Source organism: Phacochoerus africanus, chromosome 11 (assembly GCF_016906955.1).
Source record: "Phacochoerus africanus isolate WHEZ1 chromosome 11, ROS_Pafr_v1, whole genome shotgun sequence".
NCBI lineage: Eukaryota > Metazoa > Chordata > Mammalia > Artiodactyla > Suidae > Phacochoerus > Phacochoerus africanus.
Genome location: NC_062554.1, coordinates 9509676 through 9531839, shown reverse-complemented (window position 1 = coordinate 9531839; position 22164 = coordinate 9509676). Strand labels below are relative to the sequence as shown.

At 45.5% G+C, this 22164-nt stretch overlaps 3 protein-coding genes across 3 annotated transcripts; all 3 read right to left on the bottom strand.

Annotated features, from left to right (window-relative positions):
- Nucleotides 1–2000: 2000 nt before the first annotated feature.
- On the bottom strand, nt 2001–3251 carry LOC125110809 (hemoglobin subunit beta-like). Its single transcript, XM_047752407.1, has 3 exons — nt 3091–3251; nt 2751–2973; nt 2001–2129 (listed from the first exon to the last, which is right to left on the bottom strand). The coding sequence occupies exons 1-3, from the start codon at nt 3180–3182 to the stop codon at nt 2001–2003; spliced, it is 444 nt and encodes a 147-aa protein (XP_047608363.1). The 5' UTR covers nt 3183–3251.
- A 2782-nt stretch (nt 3252–6033) lies between these two features.
- Nucleotides 6034–7431, bottom strand: LOC125112065 (hemoglobin subunit epsilon-2-like). The gene is given in 4 exon segments (XM_047754325.1): nt 6034–6117; nt 6120–6164; nt 7008–7229; nt 7387–7431. Coding segments are annotated over 4 exon segments (396 nt in total).
- Nucleotides 7432–11236: 3805 nt separating this feature from the next.
- On the bottom strand, nt 11237–13385 carry HBE1 (hemoglobin subunit epsilon 1). Its single transcript, XM_047752603.1, has 3 exons — nt 13214–13385; nt 12888–13110; nt 11237–11486 (listed from the first exon to the last, which is right to left on the bottom strand). Exons 1-3 carry the CDS (start codon nt 13303–13305, stop codon nt 11358–11360), a joined length of 444 nt encoding a protein of 147 aa, XP_047608559.1. The 5' UTR covers nt 13306–13385; the 3' UTR covers nt 11237–11357.
- Nucleotides 13386–22164: the final 8779 nt, after the last annotated feature.

Below are 22164 nucleotides of genomic sequence, written 5' to 3'. Positions count from 1 at the left end.
TGGCCTCCCCGCTCCTGATGTGGAGACACCAACTCCTGGCATAGAGTAATTTTTTGTGCTCGAACCAAATCCTATGTGAGTGAGGTTCTCTCGACTTCTCCATTGTCGGGAATTCAGGCCCAACTTCTTGTCTAGACTCATTGGCCAACTCCAGAGGTGGAGGCGCAAAAGCGGACATGGGAGGTCTTTATGTCTTCATTTCCAAGTGATGCATCCCAGCGTCTTCTTTCGCGGTCTTTCAAATACTTCGATATCTTCTCCTAAGGTGTGAGACTTCCGCTGACTTTCCAGACTCGGGAGTGTGAAAACAATGTTTATAAACTTTTCCTGAGCTGTCTCTTCTTCTAGGATACCCTCTGGGCCTTAAACGTCCTATTCAGGGGTGAAGAGTTCTCAGTGCTTACTGTGTATGATGACCTGAGATGAAACACATACATACATTTTTTAAAAAACCCTCTGCCTTCAGATAATTCAAAATAGAGTGGCGGAGTTCCCGTCGTGGCGCAGTGGTTAACGAATCCGACTAGGAACCATGAGGTTGCGGGTTCGGTCCCTGCCCTTGCTCAGTGGGTTCACGATCCGGCGTTGCCGTCCGTGAGCTGTGGTGTAGGTTGCAGACGAGGCTCGGATCCCGCGTTGCTGTGGCTCTGGCGTAGGCCGGAGGCTACAGCTCCGATCTGACCCCTAGCCTGGGATTCTCCATATGCTGCGGGAGCGGCCCAAGAAATAGCAAAAAAAGACAAAAAAAAAAAATAGAGTGGCAAAGCAGCAAACTGCAATGCTTTGTCTATAACCTGATAGTAAGGGAGAGTTATTATGAAAACACCTGTTACGGAAGGATGTACCAAGTTCTGTTTCAGGGAGAGTAAGGCTACAGTCCATCAACAGGAACATAATATAGATTTTTAAAAGTGCATACAAGTGAGAAGGTCCCAGAACGTCTTCTAGTGTTACCTGTGACAAAAATAATGCTCAGAGGCATTTTACTACCCATGATGAGAAAACAAATGATCAGTGCTTTACTTTTCTATGTGCTTCCTTTTTGTATATTGTAGCATCAACACCAAAGGGATGCTATGTAATGATATGTTTGTTCGGTGTCCTCTAGCTGCAGGAGTTGTAAGACAAGTAGTAAATATTCATTCATTGATTATTTCACTTAATAAATCTTCTCGTACTGTGTAGGGAGGGCCTACTGTATAAGGCTGAGTAGTCATGTGGGGTGATGGAAAAGAGGCAGGAATCTGAGCGAGCGTGGAAGGAGTGGAAGAGGGACAGGGAGAGAGAGCCGAGAAGAGTGGGTGGAGGGAGACGTGAAAGATCTCTCCTTAGGCAATACTGGAAAAGTCCTTGAGGCCAGGGGTGGGAGATGAGTGAGCAAGTGGTGGGTGAGCCCTGAGCTTCACCCAAAATGCCGGGGGGGGGGGGGATTAGTTCTGGAGGTGTTTGGGGGTACGTGAGAGAGAGGTGGTTCCTAGAACAGGAACAGTGGAGGTCGCGTGGCGTTGCCTACTCCGTGCAGGCGAGAGCAGCAGGAGGAAGGAAACGTGACAGTCTCCCGAGCAATCATTGTGTCTCTAACTGAACACATCACTTGGAGAGCAGTTGCTGGAAATGGATCAGCGCATTCACCTGAGGGTTTTGTCTCGGGTTTGAGGTCTCCCTTCGGCCCTCTGTAAGGCCGCTGTCCTCTCTGTAGTTCGTGTCTTCTGCACACTTCTTCTGCTTTGAGGTAGAAGCATCACCTGCTCTTGACCATACATGGCCCCTTCCCTGTCTCATATCCCTTGATGTCGTTGGATAAGACACAAAGGTTCCCCATCTGTAGACCCTCAGGGAACCGTTCACACCTCAAGGGGAGAAAATGAGTGAAATGAACCAGGGAATCGAGCCAGAAGTTCTCTGTGAGGCCAAAGTCATGCCCTTGAGGGTGGACCTTATTTCCCAAGTTCAGAAGATAGAATCTAAGTCCAGTGGTCACCAAGAAATAGTCCAGGGTCTCAGTGGTACTTGTGGGTCAGGGCATTGGCCACACCAGCCACCACCTTCTGAAAAGAAGCCTGCACGTCCGGGTTGAATTCATTGCCAAAGCGGCGAGCCAGAACAACCACTATCAAGTTGCCCAGGAGCTGTGGGGGAGAGATAAAAAGGAAGGGCCTGATTAGTAGAGGACCAGCTTAGACCCAGGAGTATTTCAGTCTCATCCCAAGCTGAGCCCCTAGAGGATAAACAGAAAGTGAGCTGCCGTGTAGACGTTACTATTGATGTGAATCCACCCATGGCAACCTGAATTACAGCTAGAAATGCTTCTCTCTTTCTGCCTTAGTCTTGAATTTATGTTATCTTTTTATGCTTTAGAACCATGCCAGGAAGCAATAAACATTGTATCCTTCTTGCTTCAAAAGGAAAGAATAAGGGGCATCTGTTAGATAACATTTTTTAAAGTGGCTTAACAGAAGAATTTTATTTAGAAAAGCTAAGCACTGAAAATAAAAGTTTAATTTAAAAGAGAGAGGGAAAAGACATTGCAGAGAACAAACAGAGGAGAACAAGAAAGAGTAAGAGGAAATGATGGCTATGAATAAGAAGAGGGAAAAGAAACTCAGTGGCCCTGCAGAGTCCCCAGCGATGTAACCAGAATGCTTCCTTTTCATTCTAAACGGCATCCTGCCTTTCGGCCCTCTCTTCATGACACGAGCTCAGCCATGACCAAGGAGCAGAAGGAGAACGTGAGGGTGCCCCAGACTCACCCTGAAGTTCTCAGGATCCACGTGCAGCTGGTCGCAATGCAGCTCACTCAGCTTAGCAAAGGTGCCCTTGAGGTTGTCGAGATGTTTCAGGCCGTCACTGAAGGACTGGAGCACCTTCTTGCCGTGGGCCTTCACCTTGGGATTGCCGATGACGGCATCGGCACTGGACAGGTCCCCGAAGGACTCGAAGAACCTCTGAGTCCAGGGGTAGACAACCAGCAGCCTGAGGGGTGAAAAGAGCGCAAGGCCCCAGGGAGTCAGCACCTGTCAGAAAGGCAGGGGCGGCTCTGTCCCCACCTGCCCACCTCCCGCTCCCTCTCCTGAAGCCCTGGATACCAACCTGCCCAGGGCCTCACCACCAACTTCGTCCACATTCACTTTGCCCCACAGGCCGAGGACGGCCTCCTTCTCCTCAGCAGACAGATGCACCATGGTGTCTGTTTGTGCAGTTGCTAGTGAACACGGTTGTGTCAGAAGCAAGTGTAGGTGGCCGCTGGCCCTGCTCTTCCTTTTATGTCCCCCCAGCCTCCTGCCCTCCCTGCTTCTGGGAGCAGAGCAGCCCAAGGCATAACAAAAGTTCATTGGTTTGGGAGAATTAAGATGTACCCTCGATCCCCAGTTTCCTTCATCTGAGATAAGGCTTATCTTTTACGTCTTGACTCAGAAGGAAAGGAGGAAGGCAAATTTATTCTCCCCTCTCTTATTTCCCAGCTTCTTTTACCTTTGTCAGCGCCACTTCTACAAATATACCCCCAGGCCCATTTATCCATAATGTTGATAAAAAAATTTCCATATTTTGCTAGTCATAGTATAAAGTAGTATAACTGCTTTTGAAAATATTTGGTAGTTTTTATTTGCAGAATATATGCAAAACCAGTGATCTAGCAATTATGCTTTTAAATATACAGAAATATGGAGTATTATATTTGTAACATTATACATTCGACTCTCAATTTGGTAGCAAATTAGATGTTCCTCATTTACTGAAATAGAAGAATTATGCTATAGTAAAAGGATGAAGGAGTTCCCTGGTGGCTCAGAAGGTTAAGGACCTGGCATCTCCGCTATGGCTTGGGTCACTGCTGTTTCTCAGGTTCAACCCCTGCCTTGGGATCTTCTGCACACTGCGGGCATGACCAAAAATTAACTAATTTGAAAATAAAAGAATGACATATTACACACACAGCAATGAAAACAAACTACGGCTTCATATTCGGCCCTACAGATTAACTGTACAACATCACATTGATTAAAAGGAACAGGGATAATAATTCAAACTGTATGATTTATATATAGAAAGATGGGGCGTGTGACTGATTCTAGTGACAAAGGGGAATATTTTGTGCCAGGAAGAAGCTGTGAGGGATCTGTAATATAGCTATTACAGATAATTTTTCTTTCACCTGAAAGTCAAGTAAAACTATTGAAGAACTCAATGAAGCGAGTGGCATGATTTGATTTGCGTTTTTCAAAAAACTATTCCGGTGTCAGTGTATAAATTGCTTTAGGGTTAGAGGGAATGATAGACGAATAGGATGCTGCTGTGGTGGGGAGGGAAGTCAAAATGCCATCTCTGGTTTCAGGCTTGAGCAATTGATGACATGATAGCCTTTAAGATGAGGGCACAAGAGGAGGCTCAGCAGGAATAAGTGAGCAAACGATCAGGAGGTCAGTCCTGAACATTCTGTGTTCGATGCACTTTTCAGCAGTCTGACTCGAGATATTAAGATAATAGGTATATAGGTCTGAAGCTCAGAAATAATGCAATCCGTTCAAGAATACAGGCTGTAACAGGGCACAGAGGGACGAGCAGAGATCATAATATGTCCTATACACGACCCCACTGGCCTTTCCAAAATGGACAGATATTCCCCTTGAAACCTTGGAACTTGTTTGTGAAGGAGGAATCCTTATCCCAAGTTTCAAAGAAGGAAAATGATTCCGAAAGATATTAACGAAGCTTTTCGAGGCAATGGGTCCATACTTTGAGCTTTGTCTCTTCATTCCAGAGCCCTGACACTTCACACTTATGCAAGGGACTTGGGTACAGGAATTTGGAGTGATTTTTACAAATGTGACTGTGCCTATCGCCAGCTCCAAGCAAGTGGCTTTTAGGCATTTTCTGTTTTGTTCATTCTTTTCCTTTGCGGAGAGAACCTGGCTATCAGCTGGCAGTTCTCCACTCTATTTCTCTGTGTGTCAAGTTCTGCAAGCGTCTTTGCCACACTGGTCCCTTACTTGACTTTTTTCTTAGTTCCATTGCTTCTGGCAAGTTTAAACCTTTACCTCTCTCTTCACTATAACCAGAGTAGATTCCTCAGGTCCAAATTCACAGTAGATTCTACCTTGTCAGGATCCCATACACGGATCCATTTCCATAGCATTTCCTCTTCATTATCTTACTCTCCAGTGCAAGAAACCTCACTGGATCTGCTTTGCTTGTGATGATAGCTTCTTTTTCTGCTTTTTCTGGTTTCTCTAGCAGCCTCTCTAATTTTATACGACCCCACTGCTTGTAAGGGACCAATTTCTCTTCTTTCAGTGAGACCTGGTGTGCTGATTCATGAAGTTGTCATTTCCCACGTAAATGTTCTTTTGTCACCACCAAAGGCTTAATGGAATTAGAAATACAATCAGGTCACGGAGCTAGCAAGTAAAGTACAGATACAAACACAGGCTGCCAGCTCATGGGCCTCAGGGATGGTTCCTCCGCTAACACCCCTGAAGATGCAAGGGAAAATTTAGAGCACAGCCCTTGACTGGGTCTCTAGAAAGTACCACTTTCACTGCATTACCTCTGTTAAAACTGTGTTTCTTATATTAAATAGAAGAGAACTATAGCCCCCAAAGAGCTCCATCCCGAGTTTATAAAACTAACAGCCTATACAGGTGCTTGTGTGCTACCTCTTCACTATCAATAATCATCTCAAAAGAACCCCCATTTCCTCCTTTTGGTAAAGACCTTGTCCAACTCAAAATCTACTTCCGCTTCCTAGGAGTGACCACCGAAGCCACGCTTATCCTATAGAATCTTGTAAGAGTCTTTTCTATATCCTCCCTGAACTCTCAAGCTCCAATATTCCCACTCCCACAGGAGTGCTTTCTTCTAGCTGAATCGTCATAAAAGATAAAGCCAGAGAGACAATACAAAGATATTCTTTATGAAGCATAATTTTTATCCAATGCAAGTTGTCTAGAGGCAGGACATGGCCCCCTCGTCTTCAGGAGACAGACTTTTGGGACACAGGGTGTCCCGTAGGCACCAGCATAGATGGACAGGCAGCTAGTGGTACTTGTGGGCCAGAGCATTAGCCATATCATCTGTCAGCTTCTGCCAGGCAGCCTGCCTCTGGGGGGTAAAGTCCCCTTGCTGAAGTGGGTTGCCAAGACAGTCAATATCATGTGGCCTAGGAGCTGGGGCTGAACAGAAGAGAGTGCATAATAAATAGAGAGCCTTCAGCTGGCCTTGCAGCAAGTAGATACAATATCCATTTCCTCTCTGAGAAGAGTTTGAGCAGCTTTCATGGTCATGCCCCCACAAACATGCATCCTTACAGATTTGACTGCAGTGACCTCCTCGCCCTGAACCCCCATCATGTTGCATCCTTCTCCACACTTGCCCTGTGCAATTCTGACCCCACAGCATCGCTATGGATTGCGTCTCTCATTTTTTAAAGCAGGATCCTAATACTGCCCTCTGTGTAGCCTTGGTCCGCAGTGTTATGTACATTTGCATCATCTGCACACCCATTTGACCAAGAAGCCACTGCCTTGTGTACAAGGGCATCTCATCTTTCCTGGGCTTGCGGAGGCGGGGGAGGGGGGGGGAACCGTGAACAAAGTACTCTTCCTTTGCCCTGCGAGTCCTAATTCAAAACTCAGGAACCACTGAGAAGTGTGTTCATCAATTTTCGGAGAAAACGTCAGTGATCAAAGACACGGCATTCTTCTCCCTGGCTCATTTTGTACTCTCCAGGAGGAAACATTTCACTCAATTTTGGCCAGTGTTCTTCACAACATGTATTTGTTCCAGAAATATCGGATGACCAGTGGCTTCCGCTGGTCGTAGTAATTACTCTCCTTGGTCTTACCTTTGACCTTGGAACAATCTAGCTACCAAAAGCAAGCCTTTCCCTGAAACATTAGCTCTCAAAAATACCTCTATAGAGTAAGCCTTAAGTACTTGTGTTCCCTCCCGTAACCACAGCACAAGGACCTGGGGTGAAAGGCCACAGCACACACATGTGCAGGACTCACCCTGAAGTTCTCAGGATCCACCTGCATCTTGACACAGTGCAGCTCACTTAGACATGCCAAGGTGCCCTTGAGGTCACGTGTGTGCTTAAGGGCATTTCCAAAGGAGGTCAGCACCTTCCTGCCGTGGGCTTTGACCCTGGGGTTGCCCATGACTCCAGAGTCAGAAGACAAGGTGCCAAAATTGTCACAGAACCTCTGGGTCCATGGTGGACCCCCAGGAGCCTGTGGGGTTGATCACAATCACAGAGCAGGTGGGAAGTCAGAGTTTATAAGAAACCTGACCAGTCCCTCTTTCTGGAACACTTTCTGTCCCCTGCCCTGCCCTCCAGTGCCTCCCTTCCCAGACTCCTGCCTCTGACCACTCCTACATTCTCCTTACTCTGCAGATAACAACATCCTTCTCCTCCGAAGGAAGACGAGCCATGGTATCTGGGAGTTGTATGGTAATCACAGAACCAAGTCTGTGGCCTCTTCTCTGTGTGGTCTTTTATTCCTCATTTCTGGTCCCCAAACCCTTACTTTCCCTAATTAAATGAGATCATGGGTCAGCGGTTCCAGATTCATATCCAGGGATGGGGTTTGGACCAGGGAGGGCTGGCCAGTTGGACGTGTGCATCTCTTGCCGTGTTCCACGACCCCTCAGAGGGACCATTCTGTTCGTGCTCAGTGTGATACTTCACCTCCCTCTCCTCTTTCCTCTTACAACTCCTGCCTCCCCCTCTCTCTAGCATGCAGCTCCCATCTCAAGATCCCACCACCACTATCCTACAGTGACTGAGAGCTGATGATGGAACATGGCCTAAAACTGAGGATGGTAAGAATTATGAATGTTTTAGGCCTTGGGTAGGGAGTTGTGACAATGTATTATTCTGATTTTCAAACCATCTTTTTATGGAAAATGTGCCAGCACCTTCTTGGTTCCCAGCTCTCTTAAGATTATACACTTGGTGCACAATTTCATTTCTCATAGTAGTAACAAACCCATCTGTCCAACCTTAAAAGGAATCGGGATATGAGAAAATTAGGTAGGTTAGGGAAGGGTCGGATGTTCCTCCAGCATCTTTTAATTTATTTAAGAGTCAGCACACTTGTTTGAGCAAGGTACGCCCTCTGAGTCATTGGAGATTCCATGTGTCTAGCAATTTGTGTCAGAAAATACAAGTGTTTACATTTGAGAAAGAAGAGTGCTTATGTGTTCAGTACAAGGCATAGAGGAATATTCCATGGCGTGATTTGGAGGCAGTGGCTTCCAAGGCTCACTGATGTCTCCTTGTTCCGCCGTATCCTTCCATTTACCCATGTCGTCACTTCTGACATGGCCTAAATCCTCACGGATAAAGCTATTTCTTTATGAAAGCCATCTCCCTGTCTTTCAAACATTCATTCCCGTGTGTTCTCAAGCATTTATTCAGTAGCTATTTGTTGAATGACAATGTGTCATAATTGTTCCATGTACAGAGGATTTAGGATGGACAAAGAAAACTTTCCTCTTAAGATTTATAATTTGGGAGTAGAAGATACAAAAATATGAATAAGCAAACCAATCAACAAAATAATACGTTATTACCCTTTGCTGTGAAGAAAAATTAATATCTGGACTTGACGAGAGTGGAGCACAGGTACATCAGAAGCAGTCTCTCTAAGGAGGCAGGCTTTGAGCTGCGGCCAGAGTGGAAAGAGGGACTCTCCCATGGGAAATGGTTGGGATGGAAACGCCGAAAGTTGGAAGAATGGAATCCCAGTCTCAGAGGAAGGTAAAAAGAGCCATGGTATGATGGAGAAGGGAATAGTGGACTATGTGGCGGATGGGTAATTAATTTGACATACTTAGTAAAGGTGAGAATGGCAGAAAGTATTATTGCCGAGAAAGCATAAACCTTTGGGATTTTAATCCTGGTAATGCAATAATCTCTAAACCCTCTGACTCTTGGCGAGAATAGCATTCCAAGAATAACCTGTTTATCATATTATTTTGTTCAGGTGGCTTTTATTGCTTATCGATAAGTAAGCATCCTTTCACCTGTGAAAGATCTGAGCCATCTAGACCTGCGTGTGTATGTGTGTGTGCCCATGCACACACACGTGGAAGGAATGCAGGTTTGTCTTCAGTTAAGTTGTCATGATGCGGCAAATTCTCGATCTGAATCCAGATTCCCTAGTGAATAAAGAATGCGTCTTCTGCCAGCCACTTCAATGCCACCGTCCCTGACTCCTTGATGTTCAGAGCCAGAATAATAGTCGAGGGGCAAGAAAGAGGAAAAGAGACTGATTGATTAAAAATACACATTGGGAGTTCCCGTCGTGGCGCAGTGGTTAACGAATCCCAGTAGGAACCATGAGATTGCATGTTCGATCCCTGGCCTCGCTCAGTGGGTTAAGGATCCGGTGTTGCCGTGAGCTGTGGTGTAGGTCGCAGACACGGCTTGGATCTGGCGTTGCTGTGGCTCTGGTGTAGACTGGTGGCTACAGCTCCGATTAGACCCCCAGCCTGGGAACCTTCATATGCTACGAGTGCGGCCCTAGAAAGGACAGAAAGACAATAAAATAAAATAAAATACACATTGTTCTCATTTGTTGACTGACTACCTGACTGTGAAAAGGTTAAGGGCCGTGAGGAGCCTCTGTTTCCTCTGTTTAGAGGCATAATGAGAGACTACAGGGCTCAGAGACTGGTGCTGGTGACAGTCTGAAACTGTAATCATGGATTTCTCATCCTTGTGGTGGAGACAAAAGGTCAAATTCAAAAGTAATTTACAGGACTGATTCTTTCCTTTATAGTAGGATGATTTTTTATTTTTTAATGATTTTCATTTTTTCCTTCATAGTTGATTCTGATCAGTGTGCGGGGAGCAATGAAATGCATACTCGTGTTCCATGGGCCAATTATTGGCCCTCTGACTGCAAGTGTGAAGGTTTTCATCCTTGATATGAGAGTGTGACTCAAAGTCTGAAGGTCATGATGCCCTGAGCAACCTGGCAGTACCTCCCTCAAGAAAGATTCAGTTAATGCCAGTCTTACCTGGGATTCCTCATGCCCTTGCAGGCCTCTTCTTGGCAGACCCAGGCTGGGAGCTTTCCTAGCTAGGTGTCACCTGCCACACCTCCTTCCTCCTCGTCCATGCCAACCAGTCAGAAGACATGTGCCCTTACTCTCCCTTGCCCACCCCTCACTTTCTGCTGACCTCCCTGCTCTTCCTGGGTGCAGGCCGTTATGTGTGTTCCCCTGAGGTAGCACCCACATCCATCTAGTCTCTGAAAATTTTAATTTCTTCTGTGTGCATTCCGTAGCTTCCTTCCCCCCAAATCTTATTTCTTGCGTCATTTAAAGGTCTAAGAATATTTGTTTACTCTTACCAGTAGCATGGTAAGAGCTCTTATTTTTATATTCAAGGCTTTGCACTATTTAGTCTTTCTTCATACGCTGCCTGTGTTTCCCTCTCTCCTCTACTTCCAGAGACCCTTTTTCTGCAAGTTACCGAGCCTGCCCTGAATGGCTGCTTTTAGACTATGAGCCTTTGTTGGTGCCTTATCTCCTACATGAGATCTTGGTCATCAGTTCCCCCCCCCCCCCAGTGCACATAATATCCTAATCTAACTTTATTTTAATGCATGTTACATTCAATCAGGATACAATGCACAGTGGGTTCGAGGGTCACAGCTGTGGCTCCGTCCGGAGACAGCAGAATCCTTTAGACAAGAGTGTGCTTTTGTCAGTTTTTGGAGACGTTGGGGGGAGACCTCAGCCATCCCTCAACTCATCGCCTTATCTCCAAATCAGTCTCATAAGACAGATGAGAGTGTAGCCGATTCAAAGTGTGTGTGAGAGCAAACTGAAAGAGTAACCCTAGCCTAGACCATGGATGCCCACAAAGCGTTTATTTTTTTCTTTCAACGGAGCCCCCTGACCCCACAGATCTGCCTTGTTTTGTCCCAGGCTCTGCTTACTACCTCCTTCCTTCCCCCGACACTACGTTCCTGTCCCATAACTCCCTGCCTGCTGAACTGACCATTTCCCACCTCATCTCAGTTGGGAAAACTTCTTGTCCCGTCGTGGCATCTTCCCAAAATCATCTAGCCGCCTTCCCTGCTGTCCCTCTTCTGTCGACGAGACCCCACACACGTCTCAAAGGGCTCCTGTTTCTCCCCATGTCTCTCCCCCCCACCCTCACCCCCCGGCAATGAGCCTCCCCTCCGGCAACACAGGAGCAAATGATGGAGACAACAGTAAGTTTTGATCACTGAACAGAATGAACTTTATTAAACAGAAGCTGTGTTCTCAAGGCCAAACCCCAGTCCCTATGTGCGGAAGGAAGGAGTTGGGGACACAAATGGCTCTGGGGCACTGAAGATTCAGTGGTACTTGTGGGCCAGAGCAGTGGCAACACCAGCCACCAGCTTCTGCCATGCAGCCTGCACTTCAGGGGTGAACTCTCTGCCAAAGTGAGAAGCCAGAATAATCACTATCATGTTGCCCAGGAGCTGTTTGGTGAAAGACAAAATGACAATTAGGCATGCTGAGTAGAAGTTTCCAAAAAGAATTACAGGAAATAATGGCTTAGTACCTATACTCCCTCCTAACGCCACGTCTTAAATTGCTCCAAGGGTCATATCTATGCAATAAACTCTGCTAAACTAGTCCTTAAATTCAATCAAATTTTATGTGCCTTCCATTCAACATTCTGTATATACCCATATCCCCACCCTCCCTTCCCACTTCCCCTTTTTTTTTTTGTCTTTTTGTCTTTTTAGGGCTGCACCCGCGGCATATAGAGGTTACCAGGCTAGGGGTCTAATCGGAGCTGTAGCCCCCGGCCTATGCCAGAGCCCCAGCAACGCCAGATCCAAGCCACGTCTGCAGTCTACACCACAGCTCTCGGCAATGCCGGATCCTCAACCCACTAAGCGAGGCCAGGGATCAAACCTGCAACCTTATGGTTCCTACTGGGATTCGTTAACCACTGAGCCACGACGGGAACTCCTCATGTCTCTCTCCCTCCTTTTCTCATTTACTGATTTTTATTTGCCTCTCTCCCTCCTTTTCTCATTTACTGATTGTCTAATTCTTATAATTAATAGGATTTCAGGGCTGCATGAGTTCTTAGAGTGAGCTTAGTAAAGTTTCCAACCAATGCAAGACTAAGCCTCCATTTAATCACAGTAATGACAGGTAATTTAATATACCTAGATAAGTTATTGTACCTACCTTCCTTCTTTCCTCCCTTCCTTCCTTCCTTCCTTTCTCTCTCTTTCTTTCTTTTTGGTCTTTTTAGGGCCGCATGTGCAGCATATGGAAGTTCTCAGGCTAGGGGTCGAATCAGAGCTACACCTGCAACCTACACCATAGCTTGGGATCCTTAACCTACTGAGCGAGGGCAGGGATGTAACCCGCATCCTCATGGATACAAGTTGGTTCTTAACCCCACTGAACCACAATGGGAACTCTGCGTTGTATTTATTTTTGAGACAAACTGCCTAAAAATTATTCTCCAAAATCTCGTCCTAAACGTCAGTCATCCAGAAGCACATAAAATAAGACATTTTTCCTTCCTTGAGTCAGGACTTCATCTACGAAAAGCCACATTCCACTTGTCCTTGAACAAGTAACGGTTTTTCCCTGATATTCTCTAGAGTAAATATATGCTGTTCCTACAGAAGTTCCTGAAACGTTTTGAGCAAACTCAGGCTGCTAGTAGCCCTTTACTGCCACTAGTTCTGAATCAAGAAGGTCTTGATTCTGCCCACTGGAGGTCTGTCCTCCTGACAGCAAGGTTGACCTATGATTTCTGAGATCTCTGCTAGTCTTTCCAATCAGATGCAACTTCCACCATTATTCTAAAGTAGAAAGCAAAACAAGAACGCATGAACATGTCCTGAACTCACCCTGAAGTTCTCAGGATCCACATGCAGCTTGTCACAGTGCAGCTCACTCAGCTTCGCAAACGTGCCCTTGAGGTTGTCCATGTTCTTGACCGCGTCTCCGAAGGAGGTCAGCACCTTCTTGCCGTGGGCCTTGACCTTGGGGTTTCCCATGATGGCGGAGGGCGAGGACATGTTGCCAAAGCTGTCAAAGAACCTCTGGGTCCAAGGGTAGACCACCAGGAGCCTGTGAGATGGAAAATCAGCCACTCTCAAAAATCCTGAAAAATGTCCTGGTCAACTCGCCAGGCTCCAGTGCACCAACCTCCCCCATGAAGTCCAGGTCCTACCTGCCCACAGCCTCGCCTCCAGTCTCTTCCACATTCACTTTGCCCCACAGGCCAGTGATCACAGCCTTCTCCTCAGCAGTAAAATGCACCATGGTGTCGGGTCTTGGAGCTTGCAGGTGCTCACTGAAGCGTCAGAAGCAAGTCTGTGCTGCTGCTGGAAGGTGTGCCCTTTTATGCTGTCCGGCTGGACTTCTGGCCCCTTGTTCCCCCTGGCACTTTGAAGTCATTGGTCAAGGCTGAGCCGTGTCCCTCAGGGGTGGAGTCAGATCAGGAAAGGGTCAGTGGCGAGGATGTACATCAAGTTTGTGATAACGTGTTGGCTCCTGGACCTTCCTTTCCTGGCTCCTCCTCCACTCTCAACACAATTGTCCCCTCATTCCCCTTTTTCTCTTCCTTCTCTCCCGTGTCATCCTCCAGGATGGCATCCAGATCTCCTATTCTTCTGCCAGAAAGATCCAGAGAGTGTGGCTAAACCCAAGATGAAGAAAGAGTTCCAGGTTTCATATTTGGGTTAAGGAGGGTAACACGGACCAAAACGAGGTCAAGAAAAAAAAATACAGTTGTTGACACAGAACCAGTCAGCTCTAGCTCCTTGAGGAGTGGATTACAACCAAGGAGTCTGAAATGAATTAAAACCAGGACGTTATGATCAAACTGATGAATACATTAGGTGATATAATAGGCCAGGAGTTGGAGTATGTTGAATATTTGTTGTAGCCATAAGTGTCGGAGACTTCAGACGTCTTGGTGTCCTGTTTTGTTTTGTTTTGTTTTGCTTTTTGATGTCCTTGTGGGCTCTGGGCTTCCCTAAGAACTCACCATGAAATAGTGTCTGCACCTTGCAACGTTTTCACTTGTAATCCACTGTCACTATACTGGAACCCTGCTGATACAGGGGTAAGGAATGGTGAAGAAGCAGCATTCCATAATTGCATAACCAAGTCTCAGCCTGTAGTGGAGCAGGTTACCTGGGCTGTGACCTTCACAAGTGTTTCTTAGCTTTTTCCCCTATTAAGAAAGAGGAAAGACTCCCTGGGCCAAACTCTAGCCTAGGATGACAGAATTTTAGGTTGAGAGAGAAGATATGTGGCCCCTGAAGTAGAGGACCAATCAAAGGATGAGAAACAGCCAGCTACTAAGTAAAGGATAGCCTTTGGGTGAATAAGAGTTTCTTTCTTAAGCATAGTTTATTTACAGTGTTGTGTCAGTTTTGAATGTACAAGTAAAGCGATTTAGTTATCCGTGTGTGTGTGTGTGTGTGTGTGTGTGTGTGTATACACATATATATATATTTCAGATTCTTTTCCCATAAGGGAATATAGTATATTATAGGGTATAACAAAATGTTGAATATAGTTCCCTGTGCCTTAAGTAGTTCCTTGTTCGATATCTATTTTATATATAGTAGTGTGTTTGTTTTGATCCCAAACTCCTAATTTACCCCCCCTTCCACTTGATAACCATAAGTTTCATTTCCAAGTCTGTGAGTCTGTTTCTGTTTTGTAAATAGGTTCATTTGTATCATTTTCCTTCAAATTCTGCATATAAGTGTTATCATATGATATTTATCTTTCTCCATCTGGCTTATTTCACTTAGTATGATAATCTCTAGGTCCATCCATGTGGCTGCAAAATGCTGTTTATTTTGTTCTTTTTTATGGCTGAATAATATTCCCTTGAAAAATGTATCACATCTTCTCTATCTTCACCCATACATGAACATTTAGGTTGCTTCCATGTCTTGGCTGTTTTAAAGAGTGTTACTGTGAATATTGTGGTGCATGTATCTATTCAAACAGTGGTGGATTTTTTTAATCAATAGAGACAGGGCTGTAGGTATCCAAGGAAATTACTATCGATCCACAAGTGTGAGGACAGTGACCCTTTGCTTAGACCTTGGGTACGAGATCAGACCTTGCCAAAGTCCAGGGATCAGAACTAAGCCCCTCAAGACCAAGAGTTTGGGAAACCCACCTCCCCTGATGGAGGCGGTAAGAGTGCGTCCGATCTCCCTCCAGGTTAGAGTGTGGACACAAATCTCCTCTTAAATTCAGAGGGTGGGGTTGAGCCCCCTCCCCTCCCCCACGCCTATTTCAGGGCCCATACATCCTCCTCTAGCAACAGCCTTTGGGAACAGAGCTGGCTTGCCTCCAACCATCTGGACCATCCCTTATGTCTTACTAGAAAATGCGGTGGGAAGGGGCTTCAGGAAAGATCACAGATTGGAAGGAAGCATGTGTGTGGCATGTGCAAGGCTTGTGCATTCTGGCCCTGAGGTCACTCAGGCTGAATAGAGTGTCATTATTATTTAGGCACTCATTGGGTCAAGCTCCATTATCTCAGCTGCTCGTGTTGAAATATTTTGTTTATTTCTCCTGTGAAATCCCATGATGGTTGACTCTTGGGTCTTGTTCTGGATGAAAAATCCAAAATTTAGAGCGATAAGTTACATGGTGAATCCATGAGAGATCAGAAAGGTTAAATGGCTGGAAAACAAAACAAAACTGAGACTATTCGTTTATTTCTTTTAAAATTTAAATTAATAAAAATTGATTTTCTTTCAATAAAAAGTAGTTTTTAAAAGAAACTCCAAAATTTGATAAAGATTAATTCCTGCCTCTTAGGCATTTGTGCTTTGGTAAACTCTGTGCAGGGTTTTAGGAAATGTAAGATGCCTGTTTTTAGCAGGGAAAAATAAAATATTTTTCTTAAATCTTGCTAGCTAATTTATGACATATATATACTAATCCTTTAAGTCAAATATTGTATTATCTTTAGATGTTATTAGTATGGATAATAGATGAAATAGGTCTTTGATCCCATTGCATGTTTTTCATAGGACTAGATGAAAAAAAAATACTTCAAACGTTATTCACCACCACAAATGAGGTCTTTTATTTTTAATTTGAAAATGGATAAATTATGGGTAGGATTTATAAAGCACTGAAGTACCAAAAGCTGCTTAGGATTCTTGATTAGAGAGGCTATAATTTAGTCTGATTTCGCTATGCATCTGAATTTATCTTCTGAGACCAGAAATAGATGGGATCAATTGTTCTATTAAGTGTTGCCTTAGCCTAAATTAAATTGGGTAACACCAGTAGCAGGAAATTCTAGTAGCTTCCTGGAAGCAGTAATGATTATGGCTGGACTCCATCCATTAAAAAGATCATCCACCATGAAGAAGTATGAGAAGCCAGCACCCTTTGTACTACATGACCTGGTGGGGGCAGTTAATGATTGCTCCTCTCCCAAACCCCTTTGGGGTAGATCTAGCCCCAGATGTGTTCCCCTTTCTGAAACCAAATTTTCACACCCCCTATCTTCATGAGTCTGAGGTGTCTGTGAGAGAAAGGAAAACTCTTAGGTTCCTAGACCAACAAGCTCCTGTGACCCTTCTCTGTATTCTAGCCCCATTCAGGGCTTGATGTCACCAGTTATTTCCTGCACCTGCTCTGCTTTTCATTTGTTTTTCTTCCCTTCCCCTTTCTCCTTCCCCTTCTTCTCCTCTTCCTCCTTCTTCTTCTCTGTACTCATTTGTTTTCTGGGACTTGGGGGCATTTATTTTATTTTGTTTTGTTTCAATTGACAGAGGTAGACAGATCCAGTGTTTTTCTCCTTCTGGGGATGCGGGCTGCTGATAGCTGGGTGGGGTCAGAAAATGTGGACATAGATAAGGGCTCAGGGCTGCCCTGAACCAGGGCAAACAGAGGGCTAACTCAAGACAGTGAGAGCCAGAGTGCTCCTCTCACTGCCTTCAAAGAGCCTGTCCTTGGTTTTCATACAAGGAGATAAATGGAAGATACTGTGGCTCAGTGCTTGAGGGTTTGGCATGCTTAACTGCTCAGAAGAGCCCAGTAAACATGCTCTGTGTAACAGATATGTGTGTGTCATGTGTGCGGGTGTGTGCGGGTGTGTCTCTACAATATGGGACTATTGCTAGAATATAAAGGCTATGATGACTAGATAACATGCAAGACCTCAAAACAGGGGGACAAATTTCCCTCTAAATTCAATTTGAGATCAAAAATAAATTAACTGATGAGAAAAGAGAGACTCAAAGTCACCTGAAAGATACAGAATGACTCCCAGGCTGGAAGCTCTTAACTATAACATGTGGAGTGTCCTGGTGTATAAGGAGAAGTGTGTTTATCATTGGGGAGTTAGCCAGCAGGAAAGTATGTGGAAAGGAAGGTTGCTCCCCTGGTTATAGTCTAGAGATGTTTTGAACCTCACGTAACATTTATGTCCTGGCCAAAGCTCTCCTTCCCTTGAAGATGGAGGAAAAAGCCATACGTGACCCTACTGGCAAGATTCTTATTGCCAAGATTGCATCCAGCTCCTGCTTTGACACAGTTGGTTTCCTCTACTTTGACCTAATCAATACAAGGAAAGAATTTATTGTGCACAAAGACATGAGTATTCAAGTTATGAGTATAAATTAATAAACACATACACTGGTTTTCTATTTTTAGACTTGTCTGCCTTTTATTTTGACCAGAATAAGCCTTCAAGGGTCAATCTCATCCTGTGAAACAAATGGACCACATCCTGGCGCTGAGTAATTCGAATAAGTCCTGCCCACTGGTCTCTAGTTGACAGACCTCTCTTAGCACACCTCTACTGGCGGCGGCGTGTGTGCGCGGCAGTGGACGCGTGTGTGTAGGTCATTGTAATTGTAGGCGTGCATGTTTGGCTCTTCAGTTATTCATTCAACACTGCAAAAAATGCTAAGAATACAGAAGCAAAAAAAAAAATCAACAAAGTCTCTCTTTTCATGGAGTTGACAGTGAGAGAAGCTAAACAATAAGTAATAACCAAGTAAAAGATGTGGTAGATGCCACACGATGTTTGGTGCCGTGGAGGAAAAGAACCCTGGAATGGAGACAGACCACGATGGGGACAGGCGTGGAAGGGCTTTGCTACTTGAATGTCCGTGGCAGGGATTTCTTTACTGTAAGGGGATCCTTGAGAGGATGTCTATAGATGATAAACAGCCAATGCATATGGATTAAATAGTTCAGGCACAGGGGATTACACATACAAATATCTTAAGGTGGAAGGATGCTTAGACTTGTCAGGGAATGACAATGAGACCAGCGTAGGAACAGATTGAGAAGGAGAGTAGGTTTGTTCATCATGGAGATATTAATGTATTGAATTTGGGACAATAATAATAACACCTGTATCATTAGAGTCTGAATAAGAAAATGCACAGGACTATATATATTGTTTCTGCATATGTTTGTAAATGTATTATATCTGCACATATAATACCTGTATGTGTGTATATATATGAAATACACACCTATGTTTAAGGGTACACACATATACATTTGCAATTGTTGCTGTTATAGTGGGAAACAATTATTGCAGTAAATTTGGCCTTATTATGAGTCATGCAGGAAACAGAGAACTTTGGACAAAGAGGCTACTGTACATGATGTATACACTTTCACAAGTGTATGTTGACTGCAGTGTTGGGGAGAAGCTGTCAGAAGGCAGTGGTGGAAATGGAAAGATCCGTTAGGGGTCTGCAGTAAGAGTTGAGGTGGAGACTATGGTTGGTAGCAATGCAGGCCGTAGCGAGGGGTCAGCCTCTAGATCAGTGTTTAAGGTGACGTCAAAAGGATTTTCTACAGTTAGGATGTAGAATTTGTGAGGGGTGTGTGTGTGTGTGTGTGTGTGCACATGCTCGTGTACATGCTCACTTCTGAATGTGAGTATGTGTCACTGGGAGGATTTTGAAGCTGGACAAGGAGAATCCTTCTGCTGAGTTTTGTCCATTCCTTTGTCCATCACACTAATTGCTTTACAATGAGGAGAGTGGATGGGTAGAGAGAAAAGCCAGAAACCATCTCTGGAGTGTGTTCACACATCAGAACTTTAGCCAAAATGACAGGACAAGTGAGAGCCTCGCTTGAATGCGGATCAGAGGCTTATAGGGTAAGACACTTTCCCACCAGAGTGGTGGCACCAAGACCGGCCTGAGATGTTTCCTTAAGTCAGGGGTTCCCAGGGGGTGTCCCTGTCACATGCCACAGGGACACTCACAGCATGTGAGTGTGGGCCCTCTAGGAACACAGGCCCTTTGTCACCAGATGTCTGGGGGGGGGGCGCAAAATGGTGAACAGTGCTTTCCTTTTCATCTGTTTTGTGCCTCCTTCTTCCATCCTCATAGCTCAATCCATACCTACAGGACACTGCAAGGTCAGGATGCGGGATCTTAGAAAGGTGAGACCTAGACAAATTATTTAGCCATCAGCTCTGTCCCATCTTTACATCCAGGAGGAAATTCTATTAAAGGTTCTGTCCTGGGTTAATGGTACATGAGAAACCGTCAGGAAGAGGTTGCGAGCAAAGGCCTTATGCTTCCAGTTACTCTGATCACATTTGATTAATGACCGCATACTTTGTAAATTAAAAATCCACACACATATGGGGTTTCCATCCTGGCTCACTGGTAATGAATCTGACTAGTATCCAGGAGGACGCAGGTTCGATCGCTGGCCTTGCTCAGTGGGTTTAGGATCTGGTGTTGCCATGAGCTGTGGTGTAGGACAGCAGCTACAGCTCTGATGCAACCCCGAGCCTGGGAACCTCCATAGACCATGGGTATGGCCCTAAAAAATGTATTAAAATGAAAATATAAAATAAAATATAAAAATCCATGCACATGTACTTCTAAGTTTGGGGTTTTTTTTTGTTTGTTTGTTTTTTGTTTTTTTTCCTGCTTCGAGGTGTGAGAGACTAATTGTAAGATGAATGTTTAATGAGCAATAACTGGCCACTCTGTGGAATCTATGGGACAACCAGAAATACCTTTTAAATGAGAAGGGCACACCTTCTGAGACAGGGTACATTTTGCCTCAGGGTTCCTGTCTCTTCCTGAGGCTGGTTGGGGTGGAGTTACAGTCAGGCTGTCAACTTCTCCTTTCTTGTCATCTGTCCCGTAAGCCTCCTGCTGGGGACCCAGATAACAGTCATCATGCAAGGCTGAGGACATCTGGCCACACACCCAAAGCTTCAGCCTGACTCAGCCTGACTCAGCAGGGCGGTGCTGGGGCCAGATCCTGGTCTATTAGGCTTCACAGACCAAGAAGATAGGGGGCAGGGCATTGACTCAGACTGGGGCCCTGGCAGAAATGGAGAAAAGGCAGCAATGGAGACTTAGACAAAAATGAAATATGAATTAAGGGGACGCTGGAGCTTATTTCATCAGCGAGGAGGGGGCTGGAGGGCATAGAGGGGTCTGTGCTCGCAGGCATGGCAGTCATCCAGTCAGTGGTTGCGGAGCAGCTGCTCTGTGCTAGACTCGCATTTCAGTGCCTGAATCAGAAAGAAGAAGAGATAGACCTTGCCTTCCAGGAGTCCTAGTCAGAAACAGGGGTCAGGACTTCCTGCTGTAGCGCAGTGGGTTAAGGATCCGGCTCGTCTCTGCAGCGTTGCGGGTTCACATCCGGCCCAGCACAGTGGGTTAAGAATCCAGCACTGCCGTAGCTCTGGGGGAGGTCGCAGCTCTGGCTTGGATTCTGTCCCTGGCCCAGGAGCGTTCATTTGCTGCAGGTATGGCCAAAAAAGAACAACAACAACAAAACAGTAGATAATTATATATACTATTAGAATACCTTTTCCACACTTAAAAGAGAAATATATGGGAGGGGAAATTACCACCCTCAGTCTGGGTTCCTTTTGGGGAGGGAGTGAGCTACCAAAAGATCTCATGGAATCAAAGGGAACATAAACTGGGCCTTGAAAGACGCAGTGGATTTTCCATAAGGCAGGATGTACCTGTCCTCCACCTGCCTTAAGGCCGGGCGGGCAGAACTGGCTACAACCGACGACACCATGAGACAGAGCCACGTAGCCTTGGAGGGGAGCCCCCCCCCCCCCGTGTGCGCTCGCAGACGCAGACTTCCTCGCTCGCCACAATCAGCCCTTCCCTCCTTCTCGCTGCTCCCTCAGAGGGTGCGTAAGGCTTCGGGGTCAGGAAGATCACAGAGGAATAGGGTGTCGGGGTCTGCGATGAATACGAGCCCATTCCTGATCCCGCAGGGCATCAGCGATTTAGCCACATGTCGCCTTGCGGGGCTGGAGGGGGCTCCGTGATCCCAATAGCACCTCCTTCTTCTGCCACTTTGGGCAATTCCTTAAGACCTCCCTGTCTCTGAAATACAGGACGAGACTGTGGCAGAGCTCATAGGGTAAATCATGAGAATTATTTTAGTTTATTGTGTAAAGGGATAGAGAAGTCATACATGCTCCCTAAATATTATTTGCAGTTACAATATTATGTCAAGCATATACATGTAACTCTTAGGCTCACATCTCACCTCCAAAGGATGAGTAGAAATATAGCTATTTTGAATACTTTCTTTTTTGATGCAACTCGTGTCATGCGAGCTGTATGACGTGGTGATTGGATGTACACAGACACAGGGAAACGGCTCCTCAGTCAGGTTACTTAACTGTCTTTTCCTCACAGTTGCCACCTTGGGGGGTGTGATGAGAAGACCCGAAATCTTCCCTCTTAGCACATGTCCAGCGTTCGGTGCTGCGTTATCACTGTAGTCCGTAAGCATTAGACCTCCACGTCTTACGTCATTGAAGATGCTGAAGACGGGTGCCCTTGACCCAGATCTGCGTGGTTCTCCCACTTCCCCACCCCTGCAGCCACCGTCTACTCGCAGCTTCTACGTATTCAACTTTTTTAGGTGCCGTATATACGTGAGATCATGCTTTTTTTTAATTTATTTTTTATTGTTATTTCTCCCAACACACTTTTTTTTTTTCCCCCCACTGTGCAGCATGGGGACCCAGTTACACATACACATTTTTTTTTTCCCCTCTCTGTGTCTGGCATTTCTTGAGTGAAATGTTGATGGCAGGTCCAGTTTCTTTTCAAACACTCCTCAGGCCTCGCAGAACAGTGCAGTGGGAGCTGTGTGGGC